Source organism: Petaurus breviceps, unplaced genomic scaffold, assembly GCF_028583685.1.
Source record: "Petaurus breviceps papuanus isolate PSGF00001 unplaced genomic scaffold, PetGlider_PUasm1.0 207, whole genome shotgun sequence".
NCBI classification, from domain to species: Eukaryota; Metazoa; Chordata; class Mammalia; order Diprotodontia; family Petauridae; genus Petaurus; species Petaurus breviceps.
The window spans coordinates 11,059,928-11,081,666 of record NW_027185850.1 but is presented as its reverse complement, the minus strand read 5'-3'; the positions used below and the strand labels follow the sequence as shown (position 1 = coordinate 11,081,666).

Here is a 21,739-nt window from a genome sequence, read left to right as displayed (position 1 = left end):
CTCTCTCTCTCTCTCTCTCTCTCTCTCTCTCTCCCCCCCCTCTCTTCCTCCCCCCTGTCTCCCTCCTTTCTCTCTCTCCTTTCTATCTCTCCTCTCTTCTCTCTCCTCTCTCTCTCCATCTCCTTCTTTCTCCATCTCCTGCTTTTTCTCTTTGTTTTTATTTCTGTAAATCTGTTTCTCCCCCTTCTCTTTTCCTCCCTCTCTCTTTATCTCTATTTCTTTTTCTTTGTTTCTTCATGCTTCCTTCTCCCACTTCTTCCATCCCTTTCTCTGTCTCTCTCCCCCTTTCTCCATCTCTGTCTCTCAAACACATATATTGAACGGATGGACAGACCACAGACAGACAGATTCTCGCCTTGGTTTATAGAATCATTCCAATCAGATGGTTCTGAATCTGCCTTCCAGGCAGAGGCAGTGTGGAGAAAGGGGAAGAGCATTGGTTCTCAAGTCAGGAGACCTGGGTTCAGATCTCATCTCTGATACTTACTACCTGTGTGACATTGGGCCATTCCCTCCCTGGGCCTCAGTTTCTTTATCTGGAAATGAAAGGATGAAGTTGGATTTGAAGTTCTTAACCAGGAGTCTGTGAACTTTAGAACCCACTTGATAATGTTGTAAGAACCCAGATGATCATGTTTTCCTAGAGTCTGTTTCCTTTGTAATCATATCATTTGATTGATACCTATGTGCTGATTCAGGACCCTGGGCTTCACCAGTCTGTGGACACGGCCCAGCCCCTGGGAGAAGGGCTAACTCCAGCCTTTGGCTGTATGATCCATAGCTGCCATCTGGAGAGGGGATCTCAGGATCACAGGCTGCAGCTTGGGTGGACCTCCACTACACAGGCCATCCCTACACCTGAACCCAATGCTTCTCTTCAATACCCAGGTGGCACTCTTCAGGAGGGTGCTGGGAGGCTAATTCAGAGCCCTCCATTCCTAGATTGTAGGATTCAGAGCAGGAAGGGGGTCTCCTAGGGGTCATCTGACATTTTTTCAGAGGAATAAAATTGGGCTTTGTGAGGGAATGGGGCTTGCATAGCATCACCCAGGGTAAATGGCAGAGCCAGGACTTGGACCCGGGTCCTTTGACTCCAAGACTTTTCACGACAGAGCTCCATGCTCTGTTTGCTTTCATCCACCAAGACCTCTTGAGTAACTGGGGCCTGTTATGCTAACCTCAAAGCAAATTCCGGTTTAAAAAAAAAAGCGCAGATTGACCCCAGATGTTCATCATTGAAAACAGATAGATCAGCAGATGACTGAATTCCTATAAAACAACTCCAGGAAAAAGGCTGCTCACCAACCTTCAGTGTTCCCAGGTAGAGACAGTGCTAGGCTTGGAGGCCACTTTCTGGGCACGTGACCTTGGGCGAATTGTTCCCGTCTTTGGGTCCCAGGCTCTTTCTCTGAGCAAACTTCTCAGGTCTCTTTCAGCCCCAACACCCCATCATTCTGCTGCCTGACCCAAGGTGAACAATAGACACAGTTCAATGAATAGAGAGAGGGCCTCACTTAAATCAGGAAGCCGAGGGTTCGAGTCCTCTTCTGGGACATATAGGCGTGTGATTCCAGGCTGTTTTACCTCCCTGTCCCAGACAGTTCTCCAAGAGAGACGGCAAAGTTACAGATCAATAAGAGGGATAATCATAACAATAATAGGTGGAATTTATACTGCCCCTCAAGGGTGCAGAGCCTCCGGCGTCCTGCCAACTGCTCTGGGAGGCAGGTGCTTTATTATACCCATTTTACAGGTGAGCAGACTGAGGCATGGAAGGATGAGCTAGCCTTCCCAGGGTCTCCCAGCTAGTGTCTGAGACAGATTTTGAGCTCAGGTCTTCTGTGCTCTGTGCACTCTGGTGCCACCTAGTGGTCGATCGACGTGTACTTACTAAGTTCCTATTCAGGGTCAGACACCATCCTAGGCACTGTGGATAGAGGTGCAATGAATGGGGGTGGGGGGTGATAGAAGTGCATGGTAGGAAGGTGGTTGCGATGAAGCATGACCAGGAGAGGGATGGGGTACGTAGTGGGCATCCACACAGTAGGACAGCATGGCCCCGGGGGCAGGACTTCCAAAGTGGCTTCCTAGTCTGGCTTGGAGATAAAGCATGGCTTGTGGTTTTTAGCAGATCTGCTTACATTGGTTTAGGGAACTCCCAACTCTGCCCCTCAGAGAATCCACAGAGGTTTTGAATTTGCCCAGAATCTCACATCCAGTCCAGCACCTGAACCCAGGGCTTTCTGAGTCTGAGGGCATCCCCTCCATCCTCTATGTCCCCTGGCACATAGCGAATGCTTAAATGCTTGGTGCTTGATTGAGTTTATAGTCAACCAAGTCAAGACACTTGCTCAGCTTCCTCCAGCAGCCAGGGTAGCTGGGAGGTCAGAGAAGATAAAGTGGCTAGTTTGGGGGAAGGGCAGAGACCCAGGGCTGAGGATTGGCACACCAGGAACCACAGAAAAACAGCTGAATGTCAGATCTGGGAGGGTACGGATGGTTTCGTGTTTACTTTGAATCTCACTTGCCCAGCCCAGTGCCAGACACAGAAATGCTTGTGGATTGATAGAAGGAGACTGGAGATTCAGGAGGAAATCCCAAGGCAGAAAGAATTGGCCAGCAATGTTCTACTTGTATGTTTCACAGGCCTATCTATGTCTCTACGGTTCGACCCCAGTCAAAACACATCGTTGTCATCATGGACCACGGTGCCTCAGTCACGGAAACCCAGCTTCAGATCGCCAAGGATGCGGCTCAGGTCATCCTCAGTTCCATCGACGAGCATGATAAGGTGATCCTTCTTTCCGTCCATGTCCACTGGGCTCTGGGGGTCCATCCAAAGCACATTCTGATCCTTGGAAGTTTGCAGATGGTTTTTAATTATTTTAATCCTTCTTTGGAACAGTCCGTGGAAAAAGATATTTTCCAGCTCTTTGAGCATTGGGTCTTAAACCTTGGCAGGGTCTGGTTTGTGGGTCCAGCCTTGTGTTTAACACCCTGCCCACGTCTTGTGGTTACTCTCCTCCATGAAAAATGGGCTCCCTCATCTTGTTGGTTGTATATGTCAATATTAGGAGTTAGGGAAAGTGTGTGTGTGTGTGTGTGTGTGTGCGTGTGTGTGTGTGTGATTCCTGTGGCCACTTGCACCTTTGCTCCAAGATGAATGTGATGGGAGGAGCAGGGGTTGAATTGTTCTAACCTCTGCCCTCACACAGATGTGCTCACCTAGAGCTCACCGTGATCTGCCAAACCAAACACTACATCGATTTGGCTTTCCCACTCCAGGGCTCTGTTTCCTTTTCCAAATGACAGAATAGCATCTGAACACAGAGCTAGCTGATTTTTCTTTATGTGAAATACACTTGCTGGTTTTCTGTGACTTGTGCTGGTTATTTTTTTTAATTGTGCATGAACTTTGCATCACTGAATTCCCCTGGGAACAGAGGTTGGAGCCCCCTCCTGTACCCCTTGCCACCTCACACAGTCCATTCCTGGTCCGACAGATCGGTGCTTCCAGCATTTCTTTGTCCCTAGTTGTGAGTTTTTAAGATTTGTAGAAATATCTCCCTGAGCTTTGTCATTCCGGGAATTCTGGTGTGTGCAGAATTTAATATAAATGGTGAGGTGAGTCCATGTTTGACTTGCTTCTTCTCTCCTAAGATCTCTGTGCTAACGGTGGCAGACACCGTGAGGACCTGCTCCCTCGATCAATGCTACAAAACGTTCCTGTCTCCGGCCACCAGCGAGACAAAAAGAAAAATGTCGACCTTCGTCAGTAGCATCAAGTCGTCCGACAGCCCGACCCAGCATGCTGTGGGCTTCCAGAAGGCCTTCCAGCTGATCCGAAGCACCAACAATGGCACCCGTCTCCACTCCAGTAAGTGATCGCATAGCTGGACACGCGCTCAGCTTCTCTGGGAGAGTTTTTGCCAAAATGAGGTCGCCCAGGAGAGAAATCCAGGGTCTGGCCTCGATGGCCATTTCCCAGGCATGCATGTCCCAGGTAGGGCAGGCCACCCCCTCCCCAGTGTTCCATATTTGTGGCTGGATCTGTGTCCTGTTCCCCTTCTGTTACTCTGACTCAGGAGCCTTATGATGGGCATGAGATGAAATGGACCTGCATCACTTCCCAGGGCCTCAGCCAAATCCTTCTAATGCTGATTGTCAGCCTGGAGGCTCTTGGCCCGGGCCTCCAATCACGCATGCGCACAGAGAGATTAGCGAGAGCCCCTCCATCCGATTTTACATTCCCCTCTCCAGCAGTCGCAGGCGTGAATGTGAGACGATAAATACACAAAGGTGCGTGCCTTGAATTTTCACTTATTAGAGACCAGCTGGGATTCAGCTGTGTGGGCTGACTTAGAGAAGGGATCTGCAAAACACGGGAGGGCACGCCAGAAAGCTGTTATTGTTGGAAAACCCATCCGGACAATTTCTGTAACAAAAGTAGGGGGATTGAAGGGGGTGTTGTGAGAAATACACGATCCTTCTACTGGGAAAAACTGGGAGGAAGCTGCTGTGTTCGCTCCTCACTCTCCCTGTGCTGAGAGCCCCAGGGCTGGAGCTCAGCCCAGGCTCCACCCGTGTGTGGAAAGGACAAAAAGGAGTCAGAGGACCCGAGTGCAAATCCTGCCTGTAGTGCTTGCTTCTACTGTGGCCTTGGGCAAATGAGTGAACCTCCTCGGGCCTCAGGTCCCTAATGTGAAAAATAAGGGACTTGGGCAAGATGGTCTCTGAGGTTCCCCCTGGCTCCTGCTCCAGGATTCCCTCTCTTTCTTGCCTTCTTTTCATGTCCTCTCTTCTTCCCTCCTTTCTTTCCTTCCTTCCTCTATCCTTTCTTTCCTTCCTTCCTTCTTCTCTCCCTACCTCCCTCCTTCCCCTTCTTCCTCTTCCCTTCCTCCTTCTTTCTCTTCTTTCTTCCCTCCCTCTCTTTTTTCCTTCTTTCCTCCTTCCTTTAAGAATTTATTAAGCACCTACTTTCTTTAAGGCATTATGCTAAGACAAAGACAAAGCAGTCCAAGCCCTCCAGAAGCTTGTAGTTCACTGGGAGAAGATTTCATCCTAATGAGCTGAGGCCCAGAGAAGCCATGACTTGCCCTGAAGTCACACAGCGGTTAGTGGCAGAGTTAATGTGGGAGTCTGGATCTATGTTTATATATTCTTAGAGGCTGCCTTGCTTTGCTTTCTGTGTCTGAGGCCAGATTTGAACTCAGGAGGAGGTGGCTTCCTGACTCTAGGCCTGGTGCTCTGTCCCCTGCATCACCTTGCTGCCCCATCTAGGCCATGGAGGTACCTCAAACCATATCAAAGAAGAGTGAGTTGAAGGAGCTGGGGATGATTCGCTTGGGAAAGGCCAAGGAAAAACACGATCACTCTTCTCAAATATTTGAAGTTTTTCAAGGATTTGAATTCATAGTCTGCTTTGGCCCAGAGGGGAGAATAGGACTAAAAGGGGAGAGGGGTTTAGGAAGGCCAATCACTAAGTGCTTATTACATGCCTACTGGGTGCCAGGCATAAAGTACCTACTATGCTAAGCACTAGGGATACAAAGAAATGTCAGAGACAGTCCCTGCTCTCAGGGAGCTGATGGGGAAGACAACACACAAATAGCCATGTTCAAACAAGAAGTCTACAGAATAAAAGCGGTGGTCACCAACAGAGGGAAGACCCCAGAATTGAGGAGGAAGAGGACAGAGAGCCTTCCAGGTGTGGAGGAGAGCCAGGAAAATGGCTGCAGTGAGAAGATGGCATGTTTTCTTTGAGGAGCAGCAAGGCAAGCAGTGTCTCTGGAGTCAGGGAGGATGGAGGAGGCAGGTTCTAAAGGTCTTTGAACACCAGAAGATTTTATGTTTGATCCTGGAGGGGCTAGGGAGCTCCTGGAGTTTATTGATTAAATAAATTGAAGACATGGTCAGACTGTGCTGTGGGAAGATCACTCCGAGAGCTGAGTGGAGGGCTGAAGGGGAGAGAGCAAACAGGAGGTTACTGCAATAACCCAGGAGCGAAGGTTTCCATCAGAGTGGTGGTGTGTCAGAGGAGAGAAGGGGACGGAGCAGAGAGGTGTTACCGAGGTGAAGTCGACGGACTTCAGTGCCATGTTGGATGCGTGGGGAGAGATGGTGAGGTTGGAGTCTGGGGGGCTAGGAGGGGGTGGGCTCTCAATAGTAATAGGAAGTCTGACCCTGGATTCAAATCCACCTTCTGCCTGTGGGTGGGAGGCAAAGACAATGAGTTCAGTTTTGAACATAGTGAATTTCAGATACAGACTTATTCATAACTAGAACAGCCCAAATACAGTGGAGAGCCTCTGGTGGCAGGGGCTTCCTTTCCTTGCAGTTGCTTGGATGGAGAGCATTGCAGGCATCCCAAGGACTGGTCTTATTCTTTAGGTTCCATACATAGACTTTGACTAAATGGCGCTTCTCTCGTATGTGTATGCACACTCCCTCTCCACCCCTTTTTCCTTCCTTTTTCTCTCTCTCCACTCCCGTCTGTGTTGTTGTTTGTTTCAGTCATGTCCAACTCTTTTTGACCTGTTTAGGGTTTTCTTGGCAAAGATCCTGGAGTGGTTTGCCATTCCCTTCTCCAGCTCATTGGACAGATGAGGAAACTGAGGCAAATGGGGTTAAGTGACTTCCCCTGGGTCACATAGCTAGTGAGTGTCCAAGGCAGAGTTCGGGTCTTCCTGACTCCAGGCCCAGAGCACTGCCCGCTGCACTACCCAGCTGGCTTATAGTTGATGGTTGCAGAACCTACATGCTCCTTATTCTCTGTGAATCTGGGAAATGCCCTGGGGAAAAAAAATACATGTGCTTGGCTGGTGACCAGATCTCTGGGTTTCATTTGACTTTGATGCATGAGTCTTACTATGAAGGGGGTGTAGGAGGTGGGGGGAGCAGCTTGCTTTCTAAACCCAGACCTACTCCCTGGAGGCTTTTCCCCATAACTAGGAGCCCTCTGCAGAGGAGCCTGAGTCCTTCATCCTTATGTCAGCATTTGTGGTGACATCAACAGGCCCCCAAAGAGGGGCTGTGCCTTGAGGGGATGCTCATCTCTCTTTGGGGCCTTTTCTCCTGCTTTACTCTCGAGTTCCCCACAGTACCAGCTTAAAGAGTTCTCTGTATTCCTGAGGTTCCCATATTGGTACTTGGCAGGGTTCATTCAGTCCAGTCAGAATGTGGCACAAGCCCATCCTGTTGGAGAGTAAGATGCCCCTTCCAAAGTCTGTGGGACTGGTTCCCCATCAAAGATAGAGATGCTGCACTCTAACAGCAGAACACTGGATGGGGAGGCAGAAGGCTTGGATTTGAATCCAGAGTCAGATTTCTGACTATGAGGCCTTGGACAGGTCATGCCCTTCTCTGACCCTCAGTTTCCTCACCTCTAAAACAGAGTTTGTCCTTTAAGTCCCTTCTGGATCTAGAAGGATAAACCTATTAATCACCAAGAGATGGTAAAGGTTCTCTTGCTACAAAGAAGTCTCAGAGATGGTAAAGATCCTCTTGCTTCAGAAAAGCCTCATGTAGTCTCCCTGGGGTCAAAGCTGGTGTTCCTGAGGGGATTAATCACATTTCAGGATTTGTTTTAACTCTTCCTCAGCCAGAAAATTTTAGGAGGAATGAAAAGGTAGAAACCTTTTATGTTCAAGGATTTCCTTGCACCAAATTTGACAGAGTGACCACACATCTTAATGAATGAAGCATTAAATGCATTTATTTTTTTTTGGAGGGCAATTGGGGTTAAGTGACTTCCCAAAAGTCACACAGCTAGTAAGTGTGTTAAGTATCTGAGGCCAGATTAGAACTCAGGTCCTCCTGAATCCAAGGCCGGTGCTCTATTCCCTGCACCACCTAGCCGCCCTCCATATTGAATTCATTTAAAAAGACCTAGGTGTGAATCTTGCTTTATATCCTCTGTGACCATGGACAGGTGGCCTTCACCTGCCTCACCATTCCTGTGAAGGTCAAAGGAGACTGAATATGTCAAGGTCAGGGTTGGCTATCCCTCATCAAAATGTCTTCACAACAGTGAAAACCAGTTGAAACCAATAATTGAGTAGACTTAAAAAAAAGGCAGATGGGTTTAAAAAAAGTGGAATTTACAAAATGAGACTAATCCCAGGGGATTCCTGAGCTTTATTTTTAAGGTAAACATAGCAAGAGGAACAGAGGAACTGCTTCAGTGACAGGAAGAACATGAGAAAGTGAGCTTGTAGGAGGATGGGAAGTAGACACAATCTCTAAACTCATTTGGTTGTGCTTGGCAGAGAAGCTAGAAAGAAACTGGGACAGAAAGAATTTTCCTTCTAGGAAGAAACTGAGGAACAGGGAAGTCAGGCAGTCAATAAACATTTATTAAGCTTCTATTTCTGTGCTAAGTGCTAGAAATAGAAAAGAAAATGAAACACAATCCTTTACATTCAAGGAGTGTATTATCTAAGGGGGGAAGTTAACACATAGAAAGAAGCTGAGAGGTGGAGGGAGAGGTTGCCAGCATGGAAGCCTGATGATCACATCCAGAGGAGTGCAGGCAGGGGGGGAATGAAGATATGGCTGGCATGAATGCCTCCTTAAATGGGGAGTGTCAAGGTAGAGCTCTTCACCCCCAGCCTCTTCAATCAAAGGCACAGGAGGGGGCTGATAGGTGAGTTCCAGGACTTAAGTAATCTTGCAGGATGATGCAGTTCCTGGCCATGATGGAGAGGTCTATACAGGTTTCCATCAAGGAGGAAATTAAGGCCCAGAAGAACTGAATGTCTTGACCAGAATCCCAGAGCTAGCAAGTGTGGGAGTTGTGTTTCAAATTCCTGTCTTTGGACTTGAAAATCAGAGTTCTCTTGACTCCACTCTGTTGCCTCTGATAGTTGGCAGCCTGTCAGTGAAGGAATAAAGAGGACCATTGACAATAGAGCACATTCTATTAACTACTAAGCAATCAGAGCACAACAGCCTGACATTGGTCTGGAGGCATTCAGCGGAGCCCTTAACCATTCAATGGTCCTGCCTCAAACAGAACATTAAGTGATTGTCATGATCACAGCCTGTCAGAGCTGGAAGGAACCTCAAAGGCCAACCAGTGCAACCAGGAGCTGAACCTGATTCCTAAGTAAGGTATCCCTGACACATCAGCATCCAACTTTTGCCTGCATACCTCCGGTAAATGACAACTCATTGCCTCCTAAGGCATATGTATCATTCCACTTAGGATAGCTCTAAGTATTAGCTTCTCTTTAGATCAGTCTGGAATCTGGAGTCGGTGAGATTTTTTTTTTTGCTACTTTTTTATCTAAACGTATCTTCTTCATTTAATCAGTAATTTTAATGACCCTAAGTCATTGAGAAAATTTTAAATCATATTGAAATCTGTTGAAGAAGGCAGGGAAGTATGGGATGCATTTTAGGAAGACTTTATTAAAACTAGTCTAAATGTAATGAAGCATAATACCCCCAAAGCCAGCTTTGATTACCTGGAAAATTCACTTATTTAAAACATTCCCTGAAGATTTGTGATAAATGCGGTATTGTTGTATATGATGGCCATTAGAACTAAAAGGAAGATGGAGGTAAGATAAGAAAGTTACATAAGGATCATTAAAGGAATGGGGAATATTTATCCTGGAAAAGAGGAGACAAAGGGAGGGAGGAAGTGAACACTTTTCACATATCTAAAGAGCTATCTCATGGAAACAGAATTAGAATTTTTCAGTTTGGCCCCTAGAGGGAGGATCCAAGGGTAATAGGAGGAAGTTCTCAAGAGGCTGCCTTAGGCTTGGTATCAGAGAAAACTTCCAACTAATTGGAGCTGTCCAACAGTAAATGTACTGGCTTATCAAGTGGTGGTTTCTTGGAGGTCTTCAGGTACAAGCTGGGTGGGACTATTCACCAGCCATATAGTAGTGGCGATCCCTTTGTGGTTGAACTAGATGGCCAACAAGGCCCCCTCCAACTCTCGAATTCCATGATTGTGTAAGAATGGAAACAATAGGTGAGAGATAATAGCCTATAATATTATCAATCTTGAACTGGAAAAGAGCTCATAAGCCATAGAGTACAACCCCCTAATTTTGCAAATGAGGCAACTGAGGCCTGCAGAGGTAAGGTGACTTATCCAAGGTCACACGGGGAGTGTGTGGCAGAGCTGAGATTAGAATCCAAGTCTGCTGATTCCAAGTCCACTGTGTTTTCCTCTATGAGGAAACTAAGGCACAGAAGGATTATATGATTTGCCATAAAAATGATCTGATTGATCCAGGCTTTGGATCTAACCCTTGCTGACTCCAAACCCAGCTCTCTATCAGAGGGAGGCTCCAGAATGAATGGACATGTAACATCTGATTTGTGTGTCTTTGTTTAGATACAGACATGGTCATCATTTACCTGTCAGCGGGAATTACATCGAAAGAGTCCTCAGAAGAAGACAAAAAGGCAACGCTCTGTGTCATCAATGAGGAAAACAGCTTCCTTAACAACTCAGTCATGATCCTTACCTATGCCCTCATGAACGGTATGTGATGTCTTCCAGTTTTCCCTCTTTAGATGAAAGTGCTGACCCACTTTTAGAGCTGAGCCAGGACTGTATTCATCTGGCTACTTTTGAAGTAGAAGAAAACCAAGCGAGTTCTTGACCAAGAAAATCCCCTCCTCCCATTTTACAGTTTTCCATGATGTCACCCTCGAGCCTAGCACAGTGCCTGACACTTAGTAAGTACTTAATAAAGCACCTACTAATGATGGATTCATTGATCTTGGTGATTGATTGGATGCTGCTCCCAGAACCCTCCTTTTCCTACTGAGTCCTGTCATTTGCATATTCACTGTATCCTTGGGGGTGGGGGAGAAGACTGATTTGGAATTAGAAGACCAGGAATGGAATTGTGGCATTGCGTTTTGTTACCTGTGTGACTTGTGACATCTCACTGACCATGTGTAAAATGAGGGAGTTGACTGGATATTCTCTATTCAGGCTCTAGATTTGGACATGGAAATCATCATTTGTTTCCTGTAGTACTTCGTGTCACATGGGTACTCTTCACTGTTGAATGCTTCCGGGCTCTCCTGTCATTTCCCGTCACTCCTTCTACCCGGCTTACTTTTCTTCTAACCACCATCTCAGGATGCTCTTTCCCCCATCCTTATGACAAGCTCCATCATACTAGAACAATAATGTTGTTCATCTTTCCTTTTCAAAGAGGACTAAGGGCTTCATGAGGGTGATGCCTTGACATGTACGTGAATTGGATTGAAGTGAGGCAGAGCTAAAAGGATCCCAGAAGGATGCGTGATCAGAAAAAGAAGTAGCTTAGTTCTAGGAGCAGAAGCAAGGGTGGGCTTGGCCGTTCTTTCCATTGGCTTCCTTGCAATGCTGAGAGATTGAGAAGCAGGCCTCCCCCTGGGCCTTTGGATGGACTCTGAGCAGGAGTGATGCCTTCTCACCCTAGGCAAGTTGTTCCCAGGTCCTTCTATCAGTTGGAATTCCCACGCTGATCAGATCACAACTTACCCAAGTGAGCGGCGGGGCCAAATTACTTACTGGCTGACGAAAGAAATGAAAAGGAATGTGTAGGTTCTCTATTGTATCTGGGCATCTTTGTCCATGAGCAGCTACATACAACTTCCACACAGGGTATCCCCAAATTCTTAATGGAGTCTTAAGTGTTACAGGATTAACTTTAAGAAGTTAAAATGATAACCTGACATTAATAAAGAGCTTTAAGATTTGTAAAGTACCTTATATCCATTATCTCAACTGATCCCCATAGTGACCCTGTGAGCTAGGTACCACAGGTTATCACTCCTATTTTACAGATGAGGAAACTGAGGCTCCACAATGCAAAGTAATTTATTTGAAACCACACAACAAGTGTCAGAGGTGGAATTTAAACCTTGGTCTCTCTACTCCATGACTGGCATTCTTTCCCTTATATTATTCTGTCTCTCTAGAAATTTCTATATAAAAGCAAAAACAAAAATAAATCTACTGCAAGTTTCCCTCTAGCCATTGAAATCATTAAGGAGATTAGGCAAAATCTTTGTTTAAAATCATTTGTGGAATCTCACTAGTGACTCCAGGCTTTTGAATTTGTTTACAGTGGTGCCTTATGTGAACAGTTCCTAATGCTTTGACCATGTTCCAACAACAGCAAACTTAAAAAAAAAGAAAAAGAAATTTTATTAAATTTCGTCCTGTACTATAGATTGCAGATGTTTGCAGAACAATGTAGCTCAGTATACCTAAATCCTTCCCAGAGTTTGAAAAACCCTGTAAATTTAAAAGACACATGCTGAGTAAATCCCATTCAGTATTCTCCCTGTGCCAAGGGTGAAAAATCATTTTTCATTGGAATGTCCCAAAAGCAATAGTTTATGGTGATTCCTCAAGGCAATACTATATTTTATATATAGATTTTTTAAAGATTAAAGCAATGAGGGAAAGAAATGAAAATAAAAGCTTCTAGAATAGTAACAATAATATAGAAGCTATGATAGCTTGGTTTTCGGTCTGCCTTGGTAGGCATTTTCACAACAGGAGCTCCCTACACCAAGGTAGACCCAGGTCTGGAAATGATGATGATGATATAGAATCAGAGTGAAAAGGGTCCTCTCAGGCATTTAGCACAACCCATACTTGAAAAAGAATCCTCTCTACTATATTCCCAACAAATGGCTAACTATCCTTGACCCAAAGGCCTCCAGGGAGGGGGAACCCATTAAATCATGCCTCTTTCTTCTTTTGCTCATCTTTGTTCTGGCCTCTGAGGTCAAACAGGAGAAGTCGAACCCCTCCTGCTCACGATGGACTTTCAGGTACTTGAAGGCCTCCTGTCTCTCTCCCCATTCCCCAGTCTTCTCTTCTCTAGGCTAAAGAGCCCAAATTCTTCCACCTGCTCCTCCTGTGCCATGGATTCAGGGGCTTTCCCCATGCTGATTGCCTTCCTCTGGACACACACTAACTTCTTTCACTGGAGTGTTGGGAAGTGAGCATAGTACTAGATGGGGCCTGATTGGGGTAGAGGAATGCTATCAACTCCTAATTCCTGGCAGTTGGATCTCTCTTAATGTAGCCCAAGATACATGGGCTTTTTAGTGGCCAGATTATGGTTCTGACTCACACTGAGCTGACAGTTCACCAAAAACCAAACAAACAAGCCAAAACAAATGAACCATTCTCAGAAAAATTGGTGTCTAACCAGGCCACCCCTGTCTTGAACTGATTAAATTGATTGTATTTTTTAACCCACGTATGTGTGTGTGTGTACACATACACACACACACACATATATATGCACATATATTTGTGTATACACACACAAATATACACATCCCTATTAAATGTCATCTTATTCAATATATCTCAATGCTCAAGCCTGCCAGATTTTTTAGAATCTTGATTTTTTCATCCAAGATATTAACCGTCTTCTCATCTTTGTATCATTTGATGAGAAAGCCATCTGCATGCATATGACCCATATGCAGAAAGCACTTAACAAACATTTGTTGATTGATTGATTGTTCATTCCAACCTTCAGAAATGGATAAAATTGGGGCGGCTAAGTGGTGCAGTGAGTAAAGCACCGGCCCAGAGTCAGGAGGACCCGAGTTCGGTTCTGGCCTGAGACACTTAACACACACACACACACACACACACAAAACTAGGCTGTAGCCTTGGGCAAGTTACTTAACCCCAATTGCCCTCCAAAAGGAAAAAAAATGGATAAAATGTTCCACAATAGAAGCAAGTGCCAATCCCTGAAGCACACCACTGGAGACCTCCTTCTAGGTAGGCATCATACCATCATGATTCTTATTAGGGCCAGCCTTTCAACTGATTCCAAATCCATCAAATTGTACTATTGACCAACTTACATCTCTCCATCCTTTCTGTAAAACTAGTATAAGAGGCTTTACCAAATTTTTGTTAGAAATCTAAGTAAACTATACACACAGAATTCCATCAATATCTCAATTGAGAGAGAAGGGGGTGTGAAGGAAGAAAAGAAGGAAAGATGGTGGAGGGGAAGTTTATGTGATAATTTTGTTGTACATTTGAAAAGAATAGCAAATGTTACATAATAGATCTGCAGTTTCATATACAATCATCTTTTTATTATACTATATTATGGAAATGCTTGTTTTATTCCATAAATTAAATAAAATAAAATTAATAAATAAAGTAAAATTAATAAAAAAATGAAAAAAAAGAAAGACAAAGAAATAAAGAGATAAGAAAAGATAGAGGTTCTAGTCCTACTCACAGTGCATACTGGTTGTGGGACTCTATCAAGGGACCTAACCTCCCAGGGATGTAGCCAACTCTCCAAGAGGGTAAGTCATAGAGCCGACACTCCCTTGCATTAATAGAGGGAATTTCTCCAGGTAGGTATTGCCTATACCCATAAAATCACAGGGCCAGTTCCTATCCTTTTCCCTATAAAAACAAAAAAAAAGAAAAGAAAAGAAAAGAAATACAGTGAGCCTGTCAAATGACCTGTTCTTGAATAAGTGATTACCCTGGCTCTTTGTAATCACAGCTTCTCTTTTAGATACTTACCAACCATCTTTTTAATAATATATCCTATAACTTTACCAGAAATTGAAATCACTTACTGGCCTAAAGTGTAGAGATTCTGGTTTCTTCCCTTTATTTTTGAAATTTAGAATAAAATGTACTCATCTATAGTCTGACTGTATAGAATTTTTCTCATTTTAGATGATTCCCTAACTCATGATGGAAAATGCTATCCATCCAGAAAAAGAACTATGGAGTCTGAATGCAGATCAAAGCAGACTATTTTCACTTTTTTTGTTTTCTTTCTTACCCATGGTTTCTCTCTTTTGTTCTGATTCTTCTTTAACAACATGACTAATGTGGAAATATGTACATCAAATGATTGTATATGTATAGCCTACATCAGATTGCTTGCCATCTTAAGGAGGGGAGAGGGCAGGGAAGTAGAAAACAATTTGGACCTCAAAATCTGATAAAAGTGAATGTTGAAAACAAATAAATAAATATAAGTTGATTCTCTAGAATACAAAAGAATCTTTCATTCAAACAGTGGTGATTTTGACTCAACAATCCAATGAACCTGTTCTTTCAATAATTGAGGCTACAGTTCATCTACATCTGCTGACCTTAATTCATCAAGGACACTTACATGGTCTCTGACTCTCTTCTTACTTATCTTGGGTATATTGATGCCTATTTCCTTGGCAGACAGAATTGAAATAAGCTGTAAGTAGTCTGGTTCCTCTATTGCCCCCCTCCACATCAAGCAGGGGGCCCCCTCTCCCTTTTTCAATCCTCATTCTCACCTCGCTGTGAATCTCGGCTCTCCTAACCCTGATCTTAGGGTACCAAGCCATCAATCAGGAAGAGTTTATTAAACACCTGCTATATGCTAACTGTGGTGTGGGGTGCTGGGGATAGAGAGGCAGAAGCAAAACAGGGAGCTTACATTCTAGTGGGGGAGATAGCATATATATTGGCAAGGACTGATGTGCATTTATTATATTCCCCAATAATATATCCAGAATATATGTATGATGCTGCATTCAGAGGGAGGGAGGCCAATAGCCACTGTGGGAGGAATTGGGATTGGGTAAAAGGTGGTCCTTGCTCCTTAAAGGAAACCAGAGACCCCGAGAGACAGAGGTAAAGATGGAGTACATTCCTGGCATGACAGGAAACCAGCTCAAAGGTGTGGGAATGGGAAATAGAGCAGCAAGTCGGCTAGTGTGGCTAGATCATAGAATACATGGAGGAAAGTAATGTGGGAAAATCCTTAAAAAGGCAGGAAGGAGCCGAGTGTGCACAAGAGTATGTTTTCGACTGATTGCCAGTCTTTTTAGATATTTTATCTAATTTTTATTATTGTCACTTGCTTTAGCTTATTCATTTTAGAACTGAAAGAATGCCATTTGTGTGTATTTTTAGCTTTAAAGCAGGATGCTGCCCTAAGACCTTTGGGACACCCTATACTCCCCCACTATTAAACAAGCCATATTATAACAACTACAAGAAAGGAAAGTGGGGTGGGGAGAGGGCAGTTCAGGAAAACTAACCCATAGTTTGCCTCTGTCAGATGATGTATATGCTCTTCTTTCCTCATTGTCTCCCACTTCTACAGCAAAGGGAGGGAAAGCCGTTAGTTGAACTTTTCCCTGGTGGCTCTGACTTTTGCTTCCTGAGCTTCCTGCATTATCCACTTCAGTCCCTTGAGAGAACTTCCATTTTCTGTCTTTGTTCTTGTTTCCCTTGGTGTCTTCCAAATTTCACTGGGCTGACTTCTCTGTTCATAAAATACTACGCCATCCTCTGAAGACTTTCAATGTGTTTTCCCCCAAACCAAGGAGCATGTTAGAAATCTAGGAATTCCCTTGACTATGCATATTTGTAACGATGCTTCGGTTTATCTTGCTCCTTGATGGCAGGGACTGTCTTTGTATTTGTATTTCCAGTGCTTAGCACAGGGTCTGACACACAGGGAGGTCCTTACTTAAAAAAAAATGCTTGTTGACTTGACTTTTCTTGCTTTCTCAGGGGGGAGGGGGGGGGGGGGTGAGAGGGAGAAAGCAGATTTTCATACAGATAAAAATATTAAAAACCTAAGATGGAGTACACAGTTCTTCCTAAGATTCCCCTCATTTTCAGGTTGGTACCTACTTCCTCCCTGTTGATGAGGAATCAGATCCATAATAGAATGTTTCTTTGTTGATTCATCCACCTTTTGAGGGATGCCTCATTAGGGCCAGGGTTAAAATGAGTACCAGTTCTGCTTTTGGTAATGATGGGGCTCTCATGGGCACTGGATAATTGAAGTTTACTATTACTGTTTGACACTGCCTCTGTTGGGAACAGGCTTATGACCTGTATCCTGAACTCCTTGCCTTTCCTCTACAAGTGGTCTATAGTATACACTGAAGACAGAATCATGCAGATTCCTCCTCCACTGATCTGCACACATGTGTTCATTACCCTAGGTTTCTTCTCATCAGAATACTTTCTTAGTATATAATATTACTCTTCCCTTGGGGCAGCTTGGTAGCACAGTGAGTGAAGCAGTGGCCCTGGAGTCAGGAGGACCCCAGTTCGGTTCCAGCCTCAGACACTTAATACTGCTCCCCCCTCCTCCCCACACACACACAAGACTAGCCATATAACTTTGGGCAAGTTACTTAACACTAATTGCCCTCCAAAAAAAGGTTAAAAAAATATTATTACTCTTCCCTTTCTTATCCCATTTCATTTGAAAAATAAATACCCTCTAGAACTGTATTCCAGTTATAGGTGGTTTTCATCCCACCAAGTCTAGTGGTGCTTACATAAAGTCAAGATTGCCTCCTTGCCTTAAGGCATCTTATTCATCTTGCTTGTTTTCTGTACTTTGTGTATTTGTTATTAACATTTGAGACCACAAGTCCCACTACTGAATTCTCTCTTAGACCGTGTTACTTGGGAACATCTGCATATCTTAACTGTTACTGTTCCTACAGTGTATCTCCCCTCCATGGAGTCTTACTTGATGGATATACATCGACAGTTTCTTTTTCCTTTTCCTGTCCTTTTCCTTTCCATCTATAACCCTTTTGATTAGATACGGAAAACACCAGAAAAATATGTTGTTGCGAAAAAGACACAAGACAAATACACAGTTATCAGTTACCAGACGAACACTCTGTTACCAAAAGACACCAAACAAATACATTGTTACCAAAAACATACCAATACACAATTACCAAAAAACAGCAGATAAATACAGTTACCAAAAATATACCAAATACAATGTTACCAAAGACATCGGTGAAATGCACCTTACCGAAGACACCAGTCAAAATACCTTGTTGTTTAAGGGTCGGGTATTCCCGCCAGGATCTGGTCATTCTTATATTAAACAGAACTTGAATAACCCAAAGCTGCTTCTCAGGTACCACCTTGTTAAAGAGCTGTTTGCTTCCTAAATCAGCTTTTGCATCCTCGCCTTTGGTGGGCAGCAGTGATGTCAGTGTTTTTGCCCCTACAGATTCCAATCTTTCCAGGGATTTCAGAGTCTTTGACAACACTTTCTAGGTTTCTTCTTGCAGCATTTTATGTGTTCATATGGATCACCAGAATTGAGTAGTCATCTTCCTTTTTGGGGAGCTCTCTCTGTCTGTCTGTCTGTGTCAGATACCAGAGGAAGAACAGGAAGACAGGGAGATCTCTCTCTGTGGTTGTAATGGTCAGCAAAAAACTGCTTCTGTACTCCTCAGCAGGGATTCACCAACCACTACTGGCTTGTCCCTCTTCTTCTGACCTATACTGGATAATGAATCCCTTGACACCACCCCTGGATCTAGTTTCTCATTCCTTGGAGAACAGGCAGTTGCTTCCTCCTCAGAGACTCCAGTGCTCCCCTCTTCAGAAAGAACCTCTCTTTTAATTGTTTAGCCCAGGGAAATAATATAATAACAACTCACATTTATGTAACATTTAAGTGAAGTGCAAATAATAGCGTCCCCATTATACAGGTAAGTAAACTGACACACTGCAAGGTAAATGACTTGCCCATGATCACATAGTTTGGAAATTCCTGAGGCAGGATTCAAACCCAGAGCTCCTGATGCCAAGTACAGCATTTTAAGTACTGTCTCTAATTATTACAGACTAAATAGAGATAGAGACTGGACCTGTGGTTGGCAGAAATTTCTCTGTATGAGCACAGATCTGCACTTGCTCCAAGGTTGTGAATCTTAGTTTCCTGGGAGCACTGAGAAGGAAGATTTCCCAGGAACACCTACTAATATGAGTCAGAGGCAAGATTTGAACCCAGATCTTCCCAGCTGCAGGGCCAGTTGTATCGACTGAAAGACAAGCATGACCCCACTCTATTATTACTACTATTAGAATTATTATCATTACCACTGATATCTCCATCAATAATGCTGCTAGCACGGCTATTACTATTTCTATTAGTACTGTTCTTTCTACACAGAGTTTCTTGGGGAGTGGGGCAGCTCTTCAACTTTTAGAATCCCCTTTCTAATACTTTAAGTTCTTGGGCTGGTTTTCTCCCTGTAGCACCATAGGGCACACTTTCTAAGTAGTATCATTCCCCTTTTACAGTTTAAAAGACTGAGGCCCAGAGAAGCAGTCACTTGCCCAAAGCCCCCAACCAGTAAGCATCAGGACCTAGAAATGCCATTTCTTTCAGCTGCTTCTGACTTTCCCTACTTTCCTTTCAGCTGCTTCTAACTTTCCCTACTTTTGTAAACATAATATTGTTTTTCAATAAGAACAAGGTTTCAGAGACCCAAGTGAAATTATTTATGCCTAAATTGGTTAGGAATTTGTGACAAAAGCCAAGTCACAAACTCAAATTTGAAAGAATAATATGTCCTGATCCATGTGGAAATTCCATCTTGGAAAGCCCCATGTGGTCTTTCCTTTGTTCCCTCACTTTTTTTTTTATTTCCCATTTGAGAATCATAGATGTCCTCAGATGCTTAGGGTTTGGAGCTGAAAGGGCTTCAGATTCCACTTTGTCCAGGGGCTCTTAATGCTGGGGACACAGATTTCTAAACTTGATTGGAAAAAAAGTTAGATTTTTATTTTCACTAATCTCTAACTGAAACTTAGTATTTGCTTCAAATGTTTAAAAATATGGTTCTGAGAAGGGGTCGATAAGCTTTACTAGACCACTTGAAGGGTCCAAGATACCAAAAAGGGTAAAAACCACTAAACTTGGTCCAGCTCCTTCATGTTATAGATGAAGAAACTCAACCCAAGGAGCTCAACAACTTTTGCTGTTCAGTCATTTTTCAGTCCTATTCAGTTCCTTGTGAGCTCGTTTGGGGTTTTCTTGGCAAAGAAGCTAGACTGGTTTGTCATTTCCTTCTCTAGCTCATTTATAGACGAAGAAACCAAGGCAAAGAGGGTTAAGTGACTTACCTGGGGTAGGTCAGATTTGAATTCAGGTCCTCTTGACTCCAGGCCTGGCACTTAGCCACTGTGCCACCAAGTTGCTGGTAAGCAACTTATCCAAGGAATGGGATTTGAACCCAGGCCTTCTGACTGCTGGACCAGTACTCTATCCTCAGTACTGAACTGGCTCCCAAGAGTACCTTTATACATAGAAAGATTATCCTTTTGGCCTTTTTCTTCAGGAGAGAAGTTAGCAGTTGGACCTTCAGAAGTCTGATTCTTCTAGGAGCATTTCACAGTTCAGTTTTTTTCTCAAGAGGATCCCTATTACTCATAAACCACAGGGAATTAAATGCAGGTGGGAGAGGAGGAGGAATCCTGTTTTTCATTTTTGTCCTTCCAATTTCCCTTTCAGATGGAGTGACTGGGTTGAAAGAACTGGCCTTCCTGAGAGATCTCGCTGAACAAAATTCCATGAAGTATGGGGTGCCTGATCGGACAGCCTTGCCTGTCGTGAAGGGGAGCATGATGGTCCTGAATCAGCTGAGTAACCTGGAGACCACTGTTGGCCGCTTCTATACCAACCTCCCTAATCGAATGATCGACGAGGCCGTTTTTAGCCTCCCTTTTTCTGATGAAATGGGGGATGGTGAGTTTGGAGAAAACCTGACATTGAACAGGCCAAGTTCCTTGATGAACCAGTTCTGCCTTGATGGCTTCCCCCATAATCCCTTAGATGTTGATAATGATGGTGCTAAGAATAACCATACCAAATAATTTCTAAGCTAGATGGATGAGAAGGGGATTCACTGATGTTGATATGGAGCTCCATGGGGAGGTGGGGATACAGGGAATGGTCAAAGCTGTACTTCAGGAAGATCTCTTGGAAAGCTGAGTGGAGAATGCACTGAGACTAGTGGCCAGAAAACCAATCAGCATTTGGTTTGCAGTCGTCTAGGTGTGAGGTGATGAGGGCTTGTACCAGGCGGTGTTAAAGGTGAGGATGGGGCACGTACAAGAGATGATTTAAAAACAAAAGTTAAATCAATTCACCTTGGCAAAAGATTGGATATGGGAGCTGACAGAGAGGGAGGAGTCAAGGCTGAAAATCCAAGGTCTTTATCTGGCTAGCATAGATTAGGGAAGAAGGAAAAGCTCTGAGGGTCACTAGGGGCTGCCTGGGCTTAGAATTGGAAAGATCTCCCATCCCAGGATTTGGAGGCTTTCTTTCCCTTTGGTCTGGTGAGCCCCCATCGTATTAGAGAGGAAAGGGGCTGGACAAGTGTCTGAACTGCCTGACTCCTCATGGATGGGGTTGTCTGGAATCATATACCTAAGTCCTCTCAACATTGTGTTTATGAAGTGGATTCTTAATAGCTTTATGTGGTGTCTACAGAGGAAGCAGTCGGTGGGATTGACTCTCATGGGATCCTTTGATTTCATGCAGCCTATAGATGACTGATCTAAGCCTTTGTCAGCCAGCGAGTCTCAGGCCTCCATCTATTGCTAATGCTTTCTCTGTCATGTCCTCCCCCACATCCCTTTTCCCCCCTCAGGTTTGATAATGACAGTGAGCAAACCCTGTTACTTTGGAAACCTCCTCCTGGGGATTGTAGGAGTGGATGTTAACCTGGCTTATATCCTAGAAGATGTGACATATTACCAAGACTCTTTGGCTTCCTATACTTTTCTCATCGATGACAAAGGTAATTAAACACAGCTCAGTAAGACAGGCCTAATGTCCAGAACCAGGGAGGGAAGAGTCCTAACTTCCCCATACCTATCATCCCATCTGTATAACATGCCCTCCCCGATTGTCCCATTGCCTGGCACCCCCTC

General features: G+C 44.2%; 1 protein-coding gene across 1 annotated transcript in view; it reads left to right on the top strand.

Annotated features, from left to right (window-relative positions):
* The window catches only part of LOC138164897 (VWFA and cache domain-containing protein 1), a 244,300-nt gene that overhangs the window by 167,362 nt on the left and 55,199 nt on the right, over positions 1-21,739 (top strand). Inside the window, exons 6-10 of the mRNA XM_069092844.1 lie at positions 2,647-2,791; positions 3,661-3,877; positions 10,355-10,504; positions 20,316-20,549; positions 21,457-21,606. Coding sequence (XP_068948945.1) covers positions 2,647-2,791; positions 3,661-3,877; positions 10,355-10,504; positions 20,316-20,549; positions 21,457-21,606 — 896 coding nt within the window. The remainder of the gene's footprint in view (positions 1-2,646; positions 2,792-3,660; positions 3,878-10,354; positions 10,505-20,315; positions 20,550-21,456; positions 21,607-21,739) is intronic.